The 17,132-nt window shown below is 36.7% G+C and overlaps 3 protein-coding genes across 5 annotated transcripts; 2 read left to right on the top strand and 1 right to left on the bottom strand.

Annotated features, from left to right (window-relative positions):
- The first annotated feature begins 1,300 nt into the window (after positions 1–1,300).
- Positions 1,301–3,881, top strand: Idh3g (Isocitrate dehydrogenase (NAD(+)) 3 non-catalytic subunit gamma). 2 transcript variants are annotated; one of them, XM_012289084.2, is made up of 3 exons: positions 1,301–1,645; positions 1,732–1,960; positions 2,067–3,881. In XM_012289084.2, exons 2-3 carry the CDS (start codon positions 1,745–1,747, stop codon positions 3,003–3,005), a joined length of 1,155 nt encoding a protein of 384 aa, XP_012144474.1. In that variant the 5' UTR covers positions 1,301–1,645; positions 1,732–1,744; the 3' UTR covers positions 3,006–3,881. The 2 variants fall into 2 exon arrangements, with proteins under 2 accessions (XP_012144474.1, XP_012144473.1); XM_012289083.2 differs by having other exon boundaries at positions 1,304–1,614.
- LOC100877890 (putative ATP-dependent RNA helicase DDX10) lies at positions 3,598–7,232 on the bottom strand. Of its 2 annotated transcripts, XM_076538033.1 has the most exons (13): positions 7,139–7,232; positions 6,812–7,042; positions 6,549–6,740; positions 6,202–6,474; positions 5,998–6,119; positions 5,709–5,910; positions 5,477–5,639; positions 5,220–5,403; positions 4,975–5,151; positions 4,677–4,894; positions 4,400–4,596; positions 3,918–4,312; positions 3,598–3,808 (listed from the first exon to the last, which is right to left on the bottom strand). In XM_076538033.1, exons 2-13 carry the CDS (start codon positions 6,905–6,907, stop codon positions 3,682–3,684), a joined length of 2,346 nt encoding a protein of 781 aa, XP_076394148.1. In that variant the 5' UTR covers positions 6,908–7,042; positions 7,139–7,232; the 3' UTR covers positions 3,598–3,681. The 2 variants fall into 2 exon arrangements, with proteins under 2 accessions (XP_076394148.1, XP_012144472.2); XM_012289082.2 differs by having other exon boundaries at positions 6,812–7,213.
- A 1,514-nt stretch (positions 7,233–8,746) lies between these two features.
- On the top strand, positions 8,747–17,111 carry LOC100882960 (uncharacterized). Its single transcript, XM_012289081.2, has 17 exons — positions 8,747–8,880; positions 9,844–10,050; positions 10,119–10,435; positions 10,677–11,658; positions 11,743–11,984; positions 12,087–12,284; positions 12,343–12,810; positions 12,884–12,928; positions 13,129–13,587; positions 13,662–13,823; positions 13,889–14,050; positions 14,116–14,493; positions 14,560–14,829; positions 14,928–15,535; positions 15,598–15,791; positions 15,853–16,037; positions 16,370–17,111. The coding sequence occupies exons 1-17, from the start codon at positions 8,754–8,756 to the stop codon at positions 16,727–16,729; spliced, it is 5,364 nt and encodes a 1,787-aa protein (XP_012144471.2). The 5' UTR covers positions 8,747–8,753; the 3' UTR covers positions 16,730–17,111.
- The last annotated feature ends 21 nt before the right edge of the window (positions 17,112–17,132 follow it).

The following is a 17,132-nucleotide window of genomic DNA, read 5'->3' as shown; positions in this document are numbered from 1 at the left end:
GAAGATTTACAAAGTAAAATTATTATAGTATAAAATAACTGTAAAAATAATAGTTAAAAGAAATATAAAACTTTAAAGATATTAAGAGAAATGAACATGATGCAAAATGGCGGTATTCCAGCCGGAAAAAGCTTAGACTTCATTTATTGAACTTAAATCGATATTTTACAGAAAATAATATTAATTGATATTAATTTTTGTTATAATTCTATTTGTAAATGCCTAGTGGTAATTATACTTACGGTTATACGTTTACTTAGGAGATAACTGCGAGTTACACGAGATGCACATAAGAACGACGCGGCGGGCTTTCTGACGATTTGGCGTCTTGTTATAGCATTACCGCGAAAAGTAGCAGTGTGACCAACATTTAGTTTGAAATAAATTCTATATACAGGTTTATTATTTTCTAATATCAACAAATTTCTGGCCCTAAAAATAAGTAAAATTACTTATATATTTATAAAAATACTACTTAATTATTATTTGTATATTCCCATCACTAAAAATGATGTTTGAAGACAGTATGTACTTATTACGAATATCATTTTTTTTTTTCTTAACATCATGACCTATCAATTCAAAATGTTTGTGTACGTTACATTCTTTTTTAAAAATCATAACTTGTTTATCATTATTTTATCCATTAATTATTTAAAAACTGTAAATATATTGATATACGAAATTTCAATAATGAATATATAAACCAAGCGTTTTTAAGAATCATTTATTTTATAAACAATAGATGTTTTAATATAAAATAATTTCTCATAACACACTTAAAATTACAGAGTTAAAAGTCATATTGAAATATGACATAAAAAATTATGTTCAATATATAATAATATTTAATTATTAAGATTATAAAGAGAAATTTATATAAAATCATTATTGTTATAACGGAAAATCATTCTCGATTCGCGCAACATGGCTAACTTCAGAAGATTTCCCACCAACTAGCGGTATCACGCTTTCCACCTGTCGGTTATATACAAGATGGACAAAATATACGAACAGAGAGAAGAGGTATCGATATAGAATAAAATGTGTGAGTTATAAACAAGAAGTATTCTACTTTTTGGGATAAGTTTAGATTATAAGCAAGAAGAGCAAAGTTGCTGCAAAAGAGGTCCATAATAGTTGATACCGATCTCATTTATCAAATTTATAAAAAAGTCTTCAATTTTTAGTTTAAATTTTACGATAATTAATCGAACTCGAACATTTGAATATGCTTTAGAATATGTTGCATCCTTATATATTTAATATCTATGCATATATTCTTACATCCCGTAAGAGGAGATAACATAAGAAGTATACAAAACAAAATATCACCGGATATATGCGTTTGATAACACCATCTCGTAAGAACGCATGTGTGTTGCTCTTGGTTACGAATCGTATTCGAACCAATCATGGCTGACATGCGCAGGCCATATAAAAAACCATTAGGTGATGCGTATGATCTTACGTTGAAGGAATAAATATGTCATAATATAAAATAGTATTATTATAGGTGGCGTTATTGTTTAAAATTCTAACGTTGATTTTCCATCCTATAAAGATCATAGTTTAAACGGCGCTGAAAATTCGGAGTTGCCAAGGACTTTCAAGGTATTGTTAAAATAGAATTTATAAAACAGAAGTATGTAAGAAAATTTATATGTTAATTTATCTATACTAAATGATGTAATATTAGAATTTAACTATACTTCATGTGTAATTTTATAGAATAATATTCGAAATGGCTGCCCGATCAGTTGTTAAATATTTACGTGCAAAACCTGTTATAACGCAAATACACAGATGCGCAACGTTATCTGCGTTTGAAATACAACATAAAACTCCAACTATTAAAAAAGTAATGCCTATCCCAAAAGCCCATTACGGCGGACGACATACAGTTACTATGTTACCTGGTGCTGGAATTGGTCCAGAATTAATGACCTATGTAAAAGAGGTATAAAGATAAATAATAAAAAAAATGACCTTCATGTATGTTATTGGTCAACCTTCAGACTGTTACATTTAAACAACTTACATAATATTTTATATGTTTATTATAGGTTTTTAGTTATGCAGGTGTACCAGTTGACTTTGAAGATGTAGATATTGATCCTAACGCAGATGATAATGAAGATTTGGATTATGCTATCACATCAATACGTAGAAATGGTGTAGCATTAAAAGGGAACATAGAAACTCGTAGCACAGAAGCTGGTGTGCTTTCTAGGAACGTTGCACTTCGAAATCAGTTGGATCTTTATGTTAATGTTTTACATTGTGTATCATATCCAGGAGTAAATTCACGTCACAAGAATATTGATATTGTTATTATAAGGCAAAATACAGAAGGAGAATATGCTATGTTAGAACATGAAAGTGTAAAAGGTGTTGTAGAAAGCATGAAAGTTATTACAAGTGCAAATTCTGAACGACTTGCAAGATATGCATTTGAATATGCTAAAAGGCATGGACGAAAAAAGATTACTACAGTTCATAAAGCAAATATAATGAAACTTTCTGATGGATTATTTTTAGAAACATCCAAGAAAGTTGCAAAGGATTATCCAGACATTGAACACAATAATATGATTATTGATAATACCTGTATGCAATTGGTTTCGAATCCACATCAATTTGACATCGTCTTAACAACTAATTTGTATGGAGCAATTGTGTCGAATGTAGTATGTGGTTTGTTGGGTGGTGCTGGATTGTTAGCAGGTAAAAACTTTGGTGATCATTATACAGTATTTGAACCAGGTACTCGTAATACTGGTACAGCTATTGCTGGAAAAAATATTGCCAATCCTATTGCAATGTTAAATGCTGCTGTTGACATGTTACGTCATCTTGGACACAAACGTCATGCTACTTTAATTCAAGATGCAATTAATAAAACTATCAATCAAGGTGTACACACTCGTGATCTTGGTGGACAAGCTACAAGCAGAGAAGTTGTTAATACTATCATGAAACACATTAAAACAGCATCAATGTAAGACTGATGAATTTTGTTGTGTAATTTCTGTAGAAACATCTACATACTCATGCACATATGTATATTATAGAACTTTACTTTCTAGAAAAAATATTTAGTTGTTTATTAAAGTATTACATCATAATTTTTAATTGTAATTATATTTTTCAGTTTAAAAAAAATTCTCTAAAATTGCATGAACCGCACAAAATTGTATTAAATAGTTTTGAACTAAAATGACAAATTTTTTTTCAGTAATATGTTAACATTTTATTTAGTAAAACAAGATTGTATATTGGATTATTAAAATTTAACTTCTATAAAATATGCATTGTAAGCATCAAACTTAATGTAGATAGCTGATGAAGTATTATAACTACCTTATGGGACGAATTTGAGATGTAAAGTACTATTTAACTTACATCTCATTAAAAACACTTTCTTGTACTATATACATATTTATATTTAAATATATTTATTAAATCTCTGTAACTATAGGAATTCATCAAACTTGATGACAAATTTGATTATGCTAAAATTTAGTAATGAATGTAATGTATTTTATTATTAAATCCTCTAATTTTGGATATGAAACAGCTGATATACACGAACAATTTAAGTATCCAATGTTAAATATTATTAACAACATTGTAAAGTATATAAAAAAGGGATTAAAATTTTATTCTGTAACAAGTGATTCAGTTTTGTAAAAGTTGTAATGCTAATTCCTCATCAGTTTTTAAATTTGTGTTTTCGATTTCGAGAGATATTTTTTGTTTCTTTTTCTTGTGTTCCTTCTGTGTCATAAGTTTCCTTTTAGGAGGCCTGTAAACGATAAGTATGTGATTACCAAAGATAAAAATGATATTAAAAATAAAACAAGTATATTTTTTTTAGATGTGACGCGTTTAATATTTATGATTATAAAACGTACCTATGTATCTTAGTTTCCTTTTCACTTTCCTCTGAATCTGCAATATCACAATTTGTTTCCTCGTCTTGTTGTTTACCATAAATTTTGTCTGGGTCTGGTAACCATGATAAATCTGGTGCACTATATTCGCTGTCACTATTGTCATCATCATTTGCACTTTCCTGCACTTCGTCCTCGTCGCTATTTTTATTTTCTATTTTCTTTTTGCTGGCCTTTAACTTCCGTTTTTCTTCTCTATGCTTTTCTTTTACTTTCTCTTTAAAACGTTGCTTATCGATTCGGTCTTCTTCACGCAATATTTGTTTAGCTATTTCTATGTTAATGCCGGAATCTACATCATTTTCATATTGCTTAGCTAATTCTGAAATCTTAACTTTAGTAGGATCTAATAGCTCCTGAAAGATAAAGTAGTATAATTATGTTTTAGTATTGTATTATATAACATATTATATCAAATTTTTATGTATATAATATAAACAAACCTTTCCTTCATCGTCAAAAGTAGTTTTCTTGTTAGGTATTATTTTTTTCCTTAAGATTTTTTTAGCAACTGCTGCTTTTGTAACCACTTTCTTTTTATTTGAATATTCATCTTCATTATCCTTATCATTAATCACTATATCATCAATGTCTACATTCTTTCTTTTTATAGTAAGTATGTCATCATTGTCACTGTCATCTATGTACAAAAATAATATATTAGAAATGTAATTGCACACTAGAAGTATATACTTTTATATTTAATATGTATATTTATACCAAACGTAAATTTATTTGTATTTTGTTCTGATATGACTTCCTTTTTCTCCTTGTAGTCATCATCATCACTATAATTAGAATTCACTTGCTTTTTACTATTATCTGATTCACTATTTTCATCATTCTGATCACTTATAGTATTTTTGGTAGATGATTGTTGTTTCTGTTCCATTCTTTGCAGAAATCTAATTCTTGGAGGTATAGCTAAACCTAAAGATCTAAGCATACACCAAGCGAAAAATGATTTATTATCATACTATTATTATCTACATATATGCATATGTTGTATATGCCCTACCTTGCAAACGAATCAGTATTTAATGCACGAACATTAAAAATTTCTTTATCTTTCATTAGAAACACTGATTTTACATAAGCTATAAATGCTCTTTGTGCACTTTCTTTTAGTGATACATCTCGTGCTAACAATGCTTCTATTTTACGTTGTGGCGATTGCAATTTATTCGGATTAATCCTAAATCAATGTATTTATTAAATAGATTATTAAATAATTCATATTACATAAAAAATAATGCTCCTTACTTTATCATAGATATTGGAATTTTACGTTCTTTCAGTTTTTCAACCATTTTTATTTCAGACGAAAGTAATACTAGTAGCGATTCACCACCGCTTTGAAATCTAGCTGTTCTACCAGCACGATGTATATATGCATTTACATCTTCGGGACAATCCATTTGTACAACCCAATTTACAGCAGGAAAATCTAAAATTCATTTTTATTAATTATAAAGCACAAGCTTTCTCAACTGTTATATGAACAGTTATTATTTTTCTACCTAATCCTCGAGCAGCAATATCTGTAGCAAATAAAACTGCGAACTGTTTTTTGCAAAATGTTTCGTATATTTCCATTCTTCTAAGTTGATGTAAAGTACCATAAAGGGCCAATAAACTTACACCGGGTCTTAGTCGACAAAACACTTCATACATATATTTTACCTAAAAAAACACGTAACATCGACACTTTTCTTAGCAAATAAAAATTAATTATGTTAGAAGCTATTGTACCTGTTTACAACTGGAGAAGAATACAATGATTTTTTGTTTCAAGTGATTTCGAATGAATGACCATAACATTGATAATTTGTCTTCTAAAGGACAAATAATATAACTTTGTTGAAGAGCTTCAGGAGTGGTATGTGTGGCATGTTCATGTACAGATACATACATGGGATCTTTCAAACTCAATCTAGCCAAGTCTTTCACTGATCTAAAAAACTGAGACTATAAACTATGTGCAAAAGGACAAAATTTGAAGTCGTACAATTTTATTTCAACAATTTTTAACAATATATACCTAGTTTGTGTTGCAGAAAATAAAAGAGTTTGTCTCTTTGAAGGTAAATTTTCAATGATAGAATTCATGGTTTGTTGAAAACCCATATCTAAACATCGATCAGCTTCATCTAATACTAATACCTATAATTTCAAAAACAAATAAATATATTGCTACTTCTTTACCAAAGTGAATAATTTATATACATATTGTGTATTTATGTACCTGCATATTTACACAATCAAATAATGGATTTTCATCCATATGTTGTAATAAACGACCAGGGGTACAAATGATGATATTGCATTGATCCACACGTTTCTTTTCGAATTTCAAATCTTTCCCACCAATAATAAGACCAGCAGAAAAATCATGAAATTGGCCAATTTTTCGTAATGTTTCATATATTTGATATGCAAGTTCTCTAGTTGGTGTGATAATGAGTGCGCCAAGTCCATCTAATCTTGTCCATTGTTTACAATATAAAATTTCTAGAACCTTAAATACAAAATTACATTACTATAATAAAACATCTACATATAATATTAAATATATTTAGTAATTCTCTTTACTGGAATAAGAAAAGCTAAGGTTTTTCCACTGCCAGTTTTGGCAGCTCCTAAAATATCATTCCCACGTAATGCAAGTCCGATGCTTTGCCTTTGAATATCTGTCATATCAACATAATTATTTTCTGCCAAACCTTTCTGTGTTTTCTTTGATAATGGAAGATCCGTAAATTTTTTAACTTTAGTTTCATCAATCTGTAAAAATATAATTCACATGAGGAAGAATTAAACCTAAACATTTATGAAAGAAAAGTAAAAAACCGTACACTGTCATATTTCAATTGTAATTCTGCGATTACTTTTGCTTCAGGTAGCTGTTTCTTCTTTGCTCTGTACACTTTTACCTTCCTTTTCTTAGACATCGTGAATTATTTTCACTTTAAACACGTTGAGTTGAAAATATTTTTGAGGTTATGTTGACAACTCTTTACTATCTTTTAAGGTTATGTTGATGCTCGTACTTGTTTAGTAAATCGATTTACATAATTAGGTACAATCTTAAAATGCAAAATGCGTATAGTTTTTATTTATATTGTGAACGTGCTCGATATAAGTTCTTTGTAAATATTATTACTGGAGTAAAACTTGTTTACCGTTGATCACATCTCGATAAATGAGCAAACTGTAATGGAGGCTGGTTGGTGATCGAGTAAATCTCTGTCATACCGACATCCACGTTATAATTTTATTTTCAACATTTTCTTTCATAGCAATATTCTTTTTACTCGATCGGTAATTCAGTGTATATTTTTAGGGTAACATTTCAAATTTACTTCCATTAATTCCCGCTACCTACACTTAAATGGCTACAGTGTTTTATGGCCTTTGAAATGTAACATATTTTTGGCAGATTACAATGATATTATAATTGATATTATTGTATCGATATTGTAATATATTCCTTCATTCGAGAAAACTAATTGTAAGGAAAAACGCAAAATTTTAATTTTATATTACAATATATTTAAAAATTATGAAAATTGGAAAGGTCTTCTTTTTATGTAATTATCGATTAATTAACCTGTTAATTACTTTCTTATAAAGTATTAATTTCCAACATAGAAAAAATAATAAAAAAAAAATACGCAAAGAATTTTTGATATCGATAGAATACATTTTAATCGTTACACGGATGTTAAGATGCATTCATAGCGAACGGAGAACTGCGAAATAAATTAAGTCGGGAAGTAATTAATCAAAAGTATCGAGGAAGTAGTTAATTAAAACCTGCACAGTTAAATGATGATGATATTTACTCGAGGGACAATGCAAAACAGTAATCCAGAATTTATTAGCAAATCATATTTTATACCGCACTTCTAAGTTGTTTTATTCTTTACTTGGTAATGGTTTTTGCAATCTAGGAAAATCGGAATTTTGTGATTTGGTAATTCAGTGATTTCGGGATTTTCGAATTTCAGAACTCAGAGCTTTGGGAATTTAAGTATTTTGGACTCTTGGAACTTCGGGATTTTGAAATGTCAGAGTTTCGTTATACTAGATCTTGAAACTTGAAAATTTTGGTACTTCGAGACACGGTGACAGAAATGACTGATATTAAGACCAAAATTGACTTCTGCAAAAACTTCGAGAGTTTGGAATGTCAGAGTTTCGATATATTAAATCTTGAAACTTGAGAATTTTGGTACTTCGAGACTTGGTGACAGAAATGACTGATATTAAGACCAAAATTGACTTCTGCAAAAACTTCGAGAGTTTGGAATGTCAGAGTTTCGGTATATTAAATCTTGAAACTTGAGAATTTTGGTACTTCGAGACTTGGTGACAGAAATATCTAAAAATTCGACCAAAATTGACTTCAGCAAAAATGCATCTGGATCCCAACCCTGTTCGAGCGCCACGTGTTATCCGAATCAGTGTCAATAGAGGAGACACGGGATTGTCATTAAAAGGACACATGTGTGGAATGCGTGTATATTGCATCGGCGTTTACAAGGAAAGAAAGATGGGGAGACATGACATTAGAAAGGAGGGATTGAAGCAGAAAAGGAGGAAACGCGTGGGGATGGTGACTGCATCGAAACGACTATTACATTCGGATAAGTTTCGCAGCGTTCTTCGGGGCTTCTTCATTCACATCGGTTCTCTGCGAGTTCATTGTCAGTGCGTCTTCCTTTTTTTTTCTATGGTGCACATAATTTAAAGAAGTTCGCTGGAAAAATCATGATTTGACGAGGAAAGAGTAGCATGCGGCGGGACCACGTGAAGCAACAATGGAGAAGAATTACAATCGGCTCCGTTTCTTGGGTGCTCTGCTCTCTCCTGGCACTGGGGTTGTACCCGGTATTGGCCGATATCACTCTCAAAGATATGGGTAATTTTATTGCGATTTAAATAATTAACATATCTATTAACTTGAAGAAAATTAGCAGTACCATTAACATTAGCAGTTACAAACATATGAGTAATATTTATTTAATTCACTTAAATGAAATACATATATCGTATGTCCCATTCAAATCCTGTTTAAATATCTCCGAAAACATTGACAATATAAAAAATGTTTTATAAAAATGATAGTATGGATAGTAACAAGTAGAATGGTATATTTAAAAATATTTGATTCCGGTCAGAAAAGCTACTCTCCTTTATGTAGATGAAAGCTACACCTGATAATCACTAAAATTCATGTAGCTTTTGCATAAAATAGGTTTCTGTATTATCAATATTTTCAAAGATGTCTGATGGGTCATATATGATGATATGCAAACAAGTGTAAAAAACTCTTCCATGAGTAAATACGAAAAATGATATATCATGGTACCATGTTTGTATGCATAAATAATAGCGTCTATAAAATATGTTTCTATTCAGCAGACAAATATGAAGGATTTTCCGGGCGCAATTCTGTATTAATGTCTATCCAATATTTCCTAAGCAGTTCTGCACTTAATATTAAAATATATAGTGTTTGCAGAACTGTATCAGAGTTATGCCCAATTTTACTCTAGCCTCTGCAAGTACTCGTTGAAATCATACTTATGGACTATGTAATAAAAGTCCATTTACTATTGGATGTCTTTTTAAGTGATCCCTATTACATTAATTGAGCCGCTGCCCGTAGCATGCAAAACCGCGTGTTCTACTCTGGAAAAGAGGACTTGTTAATAGAACTGTTTTAACCGTTCGCCGTAACACAATGAGTTATGTCAGTCGGGTTCAGGGGTTATTAGGTTTCCAGTTGTTCATCTTGCCGTCACCGTGGTTATTTAATTACTTCTCGCGTTTCTTGCAAAATCACGAACTTTCATCATCGTCATTTTCTGATCAATTGCAGAAAAGAACATCGTGGACCTGATAGAAGGTACAGGGATGCGACAAGAGCCTGTCGGAGTAACGATAGTCCAAAATCGTTGCCACAGAAATGACAGTGTCGCTTACGACATCGCTGAAAGTGCTCTATTGACGATCAATACGAATACTTTATTTCCTACCGGCATATCGCGAGATTTCTCCATTTTAGTCGTTGCCAGGCCAAGATACGGTCGGTTCGAATTTTTCGTGATATCAAGACGCTTCGCAATACGATATTTATTCTGTCATTGTAATTAGGATATCCTGTTGCCACGGTGTTTGCGATCTACAGTGACAGCGGTGAGGAACAGTTGGTGCTATCGTTGGGCAATGATGTAACTCTTTACTATAGTACCACGCCAGACGACGACGATCAGTCTATTTCATTCGGGGTTGACATCTCCGATGGAAAATGGCATCGCTTAGGTGTCAGTATTAAGGGAGATACGGTCACGCTTATCGTCGATTGCACCAGGCATATTTCTAAAGAACTCCGGAGGAATCTCGACGAGACCATCAGTGTTGATGGTATTATAATAATTGGCCAACAGCTTGTCGATGGGAATATGTATTTGGTTAGTAGAAAATGGTGGGGCAGTCTTGATATATGGCAACGGACTGGAGCGAGAGGAATTATGAGACTAGCCATGTAAACAAATTTATTTTTATGCAGTAACGTCAGGATCGATATAAACAAATTATTGGATTTCTAGATCTTCTGGTCTAACTGGTCCTAGGCAGCCATATAGCAAGATTCCACCATATGTATTTATTATTTTTAAGCACGTTTCAGAATGCGATTGAAATTGTTTGTAGGGAAGCTTAGAAATGTTGAAGATAGCTCCGATTCCAGACGCGGCTTACGAGATGTGCACGATCTTCGCTCCAGATTGTAGAAATCAATCGAGGTACAGGTCACGGTTGAGCGGTTATCAAAATCAGCTGCGAAATTACAGTCCTGTAACGCGTACAACCTCGTCCACGTATTACGACACTTCGACAATTGGTATTACTCAACCGTACCAACATTCCAGATTTTCTGGTGCAGAGGCCTCATTGAATAGATCGCTTTATCAAACAAGTTACAATAACATAAATTACTCTAGAAACTACGATAGAATATCTTCTAGAGTGCCTGGATTTACTGTGCCCTATACCGAACAAACAAACGATTTGAGGAGGGTGACGGAAGATTACGAAGAGGAAAGTGAAGAAGAAAATGTGGACACGTCAGTGGAGGATAATGAACGATACAATTTAACTTATGGATTTGTGAATACGACATCCAGACCAATTTTGCAAGTCGCGACCAACATTTACACCGTAGAGTATCAAACAACGACGCCAGAAACACCTGACAGTTCCGAAAACTTAATAGGAGCTCAAGAAACTCTTAAACCCACGGATTCTCCCGAAGAGTCCTATTATAACTCTATGTATTACAGTATTCGAGGTCCACCAGGGCCACGAGGATTTCCGGGTCCTCCAGGTGTACCTGGACCACCGGGGAAGAAGGGAGAACCAGGAAGGGATGGACTGGGAGGATTGCAGGGTATACCTGGTCCACCGGGTAACGTTTTCGTGATACCAACGTTGAATCAGCAAGGGAACGAGAAAGGACCAGATTCTCAGGTGGAAGCTTTGAGGCAAATGCTTTCGCAGCACATGATGGCTATGAGGGGTGCCGAAGGTCCTATGGGTATGACGGGTATCTCAGGACCTGAGGGACCACCGGGACCTCAAGGTCAGAAAGGAGAACCTGGGGAAGTGGGTGAACCTGGACCTCGTGGCGAAAGAGGTACCATTACTTCACCCCAATAGTAATATGTATGTGTTTGTGGCGATGTATCGACCAAAATAATTTTACAACTTTATGTTGTAGGAATTCCTGGTAACACTGGTAGAGAAGGTCGACGAGGACGACCTGGGAGAGATGGTGAACGAGGTTCAAGCGGGCCACCTGGAATGAAAGGCGAACAAGGTGTGCCTGGATTACCTGGGCTACCGGGTGATAAAGGTGAAAGGGGACCTCCAGGTGCAACCGGTGAACCGGGTTTACCGGGTCACGAGGGGATGCAAGGCGACGATGGTCCTCCGGGTCTGCCAGGTTTACCTGGTGAAATGGTAATATAAATAGCGTTCAAAAAACACAATTTACCAATGACAAGTTATTGGCAAAATGAATCTTGTTTTGAACAGTCAGGTTTCATTTTGAGATTATTTTAGGGACCTAGAGGATTCATAGGACCTCGAGGTTTTCCTGGATTACCAGGAAATCCTGGTATCCCTGGAAGCGAAGGTCCACCGGGAGCAAAAGGTAATACTGGTCCTCCAGGTTCTTCGGGTTCACCAGGTCCACCAGGTCCGGCAGGGCCCGCGGGTCCACCTGGACCCCAAGGAGTTCTGGGTCCAACCGGTTTAGTCGTAAGTTTTCAAACTTCGCAATGTTCCTCCGAAGAAAATTTGCAGAGATCATTTTTAGGGACCTCAAGGAAAACCTGGTATTCCTGGTCTCCCAGGAGCAGACGGACCACCTGGCCATCCGGGGAATCCTGGCGCTCCTGGAATGAAAGGAGAGCAAGGACTGCAGGGTCCACAAGGTCCAATAGGCTTTCCAGGAGTTCGCGGTGTAAAAGGCGATGAAGGCAAACGTGGATCGCCTGGCGAACGAGGCGATAAAGGCGAGAGGGGTGCAGAAGGAGAAAAGGGTGATACTGGAGCCAAGGGAGAACCCGGTTCGTCGGGTCCACAAGGAATTCCTGGATTAGAAGGTTTAGAAGGACCGAAGGGTTTCGAAGGACCACGAGGTGAACGTGGCGCTACTGGTCCACCTGGTGAGAAAGGCAAAACTGGTCCTCCAGGTTTCGTTGGATATCCTGGAAATATTGGAGAGAAAGGTGACAAGGGTCAGCCAGGAAGAGAAGGTTTTGCTGGAGACAAAGGAGAACGGGTAAGAGGAAGTTCACTATTAAAATTATATATGAAATTTGATATCATTGTCATTTATTATTTTTTTATCTTAGGGAAACAACGGTGCACCAGGGGAACGTGGTGAGCCAGGACCTAGAGTACGTAAGGAAATACATCAAATAATTAAAATAATTGGAAATATTCGAATGGTCATAAAATGTATGTTTGAAGATCATGTATGCATTTGTTAAAGAAGAAAATGTTGACATACGAATAGAATAAAAGTTGATTAATAACGACATAACTTTTTGGCCAACTCAATACTGTCATAAATTATGTAACTAAATTTGTTGAAAAGGGTTTCAGAGGAGCTCGTGGAAGACGTGGTGCCGAAGGATTGCCTGGACCGAAGGGAGATACAGGACAACCGGGTCCTCCTGGATCGCAAGGAGAACCTGGTCCACCAGGAGTGGAAGGCCCACGTGGATTCGTGGGACCTCCAGGTCAAGCAGGTCTCGATGGGAAAGATGGAATTGCTGGTCCACCCGGAGAACGCGGACCAGCCGGTGATTCAGGACCTCAAGGACCACCGGGTGCTCCCGGAGTTATTGGACCACAAGGTCCAGCTGGCGAACCCGGTCAACCAGGAGAACCTGGAAACCCAGGAAACCCAGGCATTCCTGGAGAGACAGGTCCTCCCGGTGAACAGGGGAAAGAAGGACCACCAGGACCGCTTGGTCTACCAGGAAAGGACGGTCCACCTGGTCCGAGTGGCTTGCCAGGATTTCCTGGTGAACGAGGATTGAGTGGTTTACCGGTTTGTTCTGTTCCTAACAATTACGTTCATTTATGAAATCGAACATTTACAAATGAGAGTTTCTTTTGATAAAGGGAATGCCAGGTTCGAAAGGAGAAATTGGATTAACTGGTGCGCCTGGTCCGGCCGGTGATAAAGGTGCGCAGGGAGAGCCTGGAAAGGATGGAGAGACCGGACCGCAGGGAAGTCAAGGACCGAAAGGACCACCAGGACCACTTGGTTTAAAAGGCGATAGGGTAACGACAGTTCGCAAACAAATCGTATTAATGTGAACAAATGAAAAAATGTTTTTAATTACTAGGGTGAACCTGGTCTACCAGGTCCTACAGGACGAGATGGTTTACCAGGACAACGCGGATTGCCGGGTTCTCCTGGTCCTGTAGGAGTTCCAGGGGAGGACGGCGATAAAGGAGATATTGGTCCACCTGGCGAGAAAGGATTTAAAGGATCGCAAGGAGAAATGGTAAAGATTATTTAAATCGAATAAAGTATATTTTTCGCGCTTTTATATTATTTCACTTTTTTCAGGGTCCTCCCGGTCCGCCTGGATTGCAAGGAATTCGAGGTGAACCTGGCGCTATCGGTTTACCCGGCGAAAAAGGACCGCCCGGAGAAATCGGAAGACAAGGACCAAAAGGAGAAGATGGTCCCATTGGTGCATCGGGTCCTCCCGGTCCTATAGGGCCGCAAGGACTGCCAGGACCAGCTGGATTAAAAGGAGAAGTCGGAGATACCGGTACAGTTGGTCCTATGGGTCCAGCAGGATCTCCAGGCGAGCAAGGACCGAGAGGACCTAAGGGATCCGAAGGATTACAAGGCCCTCCAGGACCGGAGGGACGTCAAGGGAAAAAAGGAGATGCTGGGATACCGGGACTGCCTGGTTCAAGTGGTCCTGAAGGAAAATCGGTAAAATAGTTTTCTGCTTACCGACTAAACAAAGTTAAAGACTTCACGTTGAAATGCATATTATAGGGTGAAAGAGGTCCTCCAGGTCCAAAAGGTGAGGAAGGAAAGAGTGGACCACCTGGCCCACCCGGTAGCCGCGGAATAATCGGTCCTGAAGGACCCAAGGGTAACGCAGGACCTCCTGGTTTTCCTGGACCTCCCGGAGAACCTGGGTTAGCTGGCTTAAAAGGAGACCCCGGCAAAGATGGCGAAGATGGTAAACCTGGAGATCCTGGGCCGCCAGGAGAAATTGGTCCTCCAGGAAAGGAAGGACTTCCTGGCCCACCTGGAAAACAGGTATAGAGTTAATACGGTTACTTCAACAAACTCTCCCGTATCTTCCAAAAGAACGTGCAAAATCGTGAACTAATGATAGGAATTAATACGTCGTTTAGGGAACAGAGGGTCCTGCAGGATTGCAGGGCAGTCCTGGAATGCCCGGAGAAAAGGGAGACACAGGTCTGCCAGGAGCTCCGGGACCGCAAGGTCGCATAGGAGACCAAGGTTTGCCAGGACCAGCAGGTTTACCAGGTCTGAGAGGACTTCCAGGACTCGCAGGAGAAAATGGCCCGCCTGGAATGACAGGAGCTGTTGGCGTTCCTGGAAAAGCAGGACCCGTCGGACCCAAAGGTCAAAAAGGAGATAGGGGTAAAAGGGGTATCAAAGGACATCGAGGCGAATTAGGCCACATAGGACTTAAAGGAGAACAAGGCGAAAAAGGAGAACAAGGACCACGAGGTGCTACAGGACCCGAAGGACCCAAGGGTAATCAAGGACCCGTAGGCTTAACTGGGATGAAAGGAAACGAGGGCCCTCCAGGTCTTCCAGGAATGGAGGGACCATCGGGACCTAAAGGTAATGCTGGAAATGATGGGCCGAAAGGAGAAGCGGGTCTTCCTGGACCTCCAGGACCTCCTGGACCACCGGCGGAACAACCGATGATTCCTCCAGAATTGTTGTTCACGAGGGAACAGATTTTGAGAAAGAAACGAGATGTGAAAACGTAAGAAAATATGCGAATATTGTACATGTAAATCGACGTGATCGTGAGAGTAGACATTTCAGAAACGAGAAAGAGGAAGCTGAAAGTTCGGACAAAAATGAAGAGGACGAATTTGGACCTAAATTTTTGGACATGTACAGCTCGATCTATGCCATGAGACAAGAACTGGATCGAATACGTAAACCGATTGGGAGTAGAGAAAATCCTGTAAGAACTTGTAAGGATCTGTTTTATGGGCATCCACATTTTACCGATGGTTAGTATGCGCGTTCTTCGCTCGAGAATTTATTGGTCTAATCGAGGAATTTATACGATAGGTTGGTATTGGATCGATCCAAATTTGGGAATGGCCGACGATGCTGTGTATGTTTACTGCAATATGACGAACGCGGGTGAAACCTGCGTACATCCTGATATCCACACGAGTCAGATGCCGAATATACCATGGAAAAAGGAAAATAATAAAACAGATTGGTATTCGAACCTGCGTGGCGGATTTAAAGTAAGTTTAAGCTATAGGTATCGCAAAAATGTTTAGATTTATTTCTACTGCAGTTCTATCTTTCAACGTCTCGAACTTTAAAAAGTGATGACTTCTAAAATTGTCAAAATTCTGGAGTCTCTAAACAGAGAGTTTCTAAAATTCGAAAGTCTCATCCGTAAAAAGTTTTGAAATTATAAAGTTTAAAAACTCTGAAGTCCCTAAATCCTGTTGCCCTCAAATTCTACAGTCCCTAAATTCCAACGTGCTAAAATTGCAAAGCGCTGAAATAAAATTTTTATACGTTTTGAATTAGATACCTATGGGTTTATCGAAGTCGTTTAACTTTACAGATTACATACGAAACGATCGGAGTGGTGCAATTAAATTTCCTGCGTCTATTGAGTGAAGAAGCTTATCAAAACTTCACGTACACCTGCATGAACAGCATTGGCTGGTACAATACTTTGAATTCCGACTATAATTTTTCTTTACGATTGCTCGGTGCGAACGAGGACGAATTTTCGCACACCGGTATCCAGCCGCAAATTACGGTGGACAACTGCAAAACACGTAAAAGTAAAGGAGAAACGGTGTTTTTGATCGAAAGTAAAAAATTACAACAATTACCGTTGGTGGATTTCTATCCGGTCGATTATGGATTACCACAACAGGCATTTGGTTTTACGGTTGGACCAATTTGTTTTAAATAACATTGATTATGAAATTTCTATTGGCAAGACTGAAACGCTGTATCACCGTCTTCCGTCATTTCTTCCATTTTGTTTTGCAGAAGCAAATACAGATAATTTATTAATCGATTAAATTTATTTGTATGTATTTAAGATACACAATAGTGATAACGTGAAATTTTGTCATGTACTTATGTCAAACATTGATATATTCTTTTTTTATTTTACACGAAGAAATGAAGTGCCACTCGAAACTTAATAGAATGTAAGAAGTGCAATGTAACGTAAATATTCCTATTTATACAAAACATGAATATTAGTATAATAATAATTTCACTGCCATTAGCATACTATACGGTACAAGCTGATTTGTTCATATGTTTATAATTAAAGTGCAATAATAAACATGATATCTATTCATTCG

The sequence above is a fragment of the Megachile rotundata genome, chromosome 1 (assembly GCF_050947335.1).
Source record: "Megachile rotundata isolate GNS110a chromosome 1, iyMegRotu1, whole genome shotgun sequence".
In the NCBI taxonomy this organism is placed as follows: Eukaryota; Metazoa; Arthropoda; class Insecta; order Hymenoptera; family Megachilidae; genus Megachile; species Megachile rotundata.
Note: the sequence above shows the minus strand (reverse complement) of the source record. Positions and strands in the feature narration are given on the sequence as shown.

Coding starts and splice junctions, on each gene's coding strand:
- Idh3g (XM_012289084.2), top strand. CDS start 1,745: ATGGCTGCCCGATCAGTTGTTAAATATTTACGTGCAAAACCTGTTATA. Junction 1,961..2,066: donor TAATGACCTATGTAAAAGAG/GTATAAAGATAA, acceptor TGTTTATTATAG/GTTTTTAGTTATGCAGGTGT.
- LOC100877890 (XM_076538033.1), bottom strand. CDS start 6,907: ATGTCTAAGAAAAGGAAGGTAAAAGTGTACAGAGCAAAGAAGAAACAG. Junction 5,640..5,708: donor TCTTCTCCAGTTGTAAACAG/GTACAATAGCTT, acceptor GTGTTTTTTTAG/GTAAAATATATGTATGAAGT. Junction 3,809..3,917: donor AAGGAAACTAAGATACATAG/GTACGTTTTATA, acceptor TATCGTTTACAG/GCCTCCTAAAAGGAAACTTA.
- LOC100882960 (XM_012289081.2), top strand. CDS start 8,754: ATGCGGCGGGACCACGTGAAGCAACAATGGAGAAGAATTACAATCGGC. Junction 10,051..10,118: donor CGTTGCCAGGCCAAGATACG/GTCGGTTCGAAT, acceptor CATTGTAATTAG/GATATCCTGTTGCCACGGTG. Junction 13,588..13,661: donor GAGGATTGAGTGGTTTACCG/GTTTGTTCTGTT, acceptor CTTTTGATAAAG/GGAATGCCAGGTTCGAAAGG.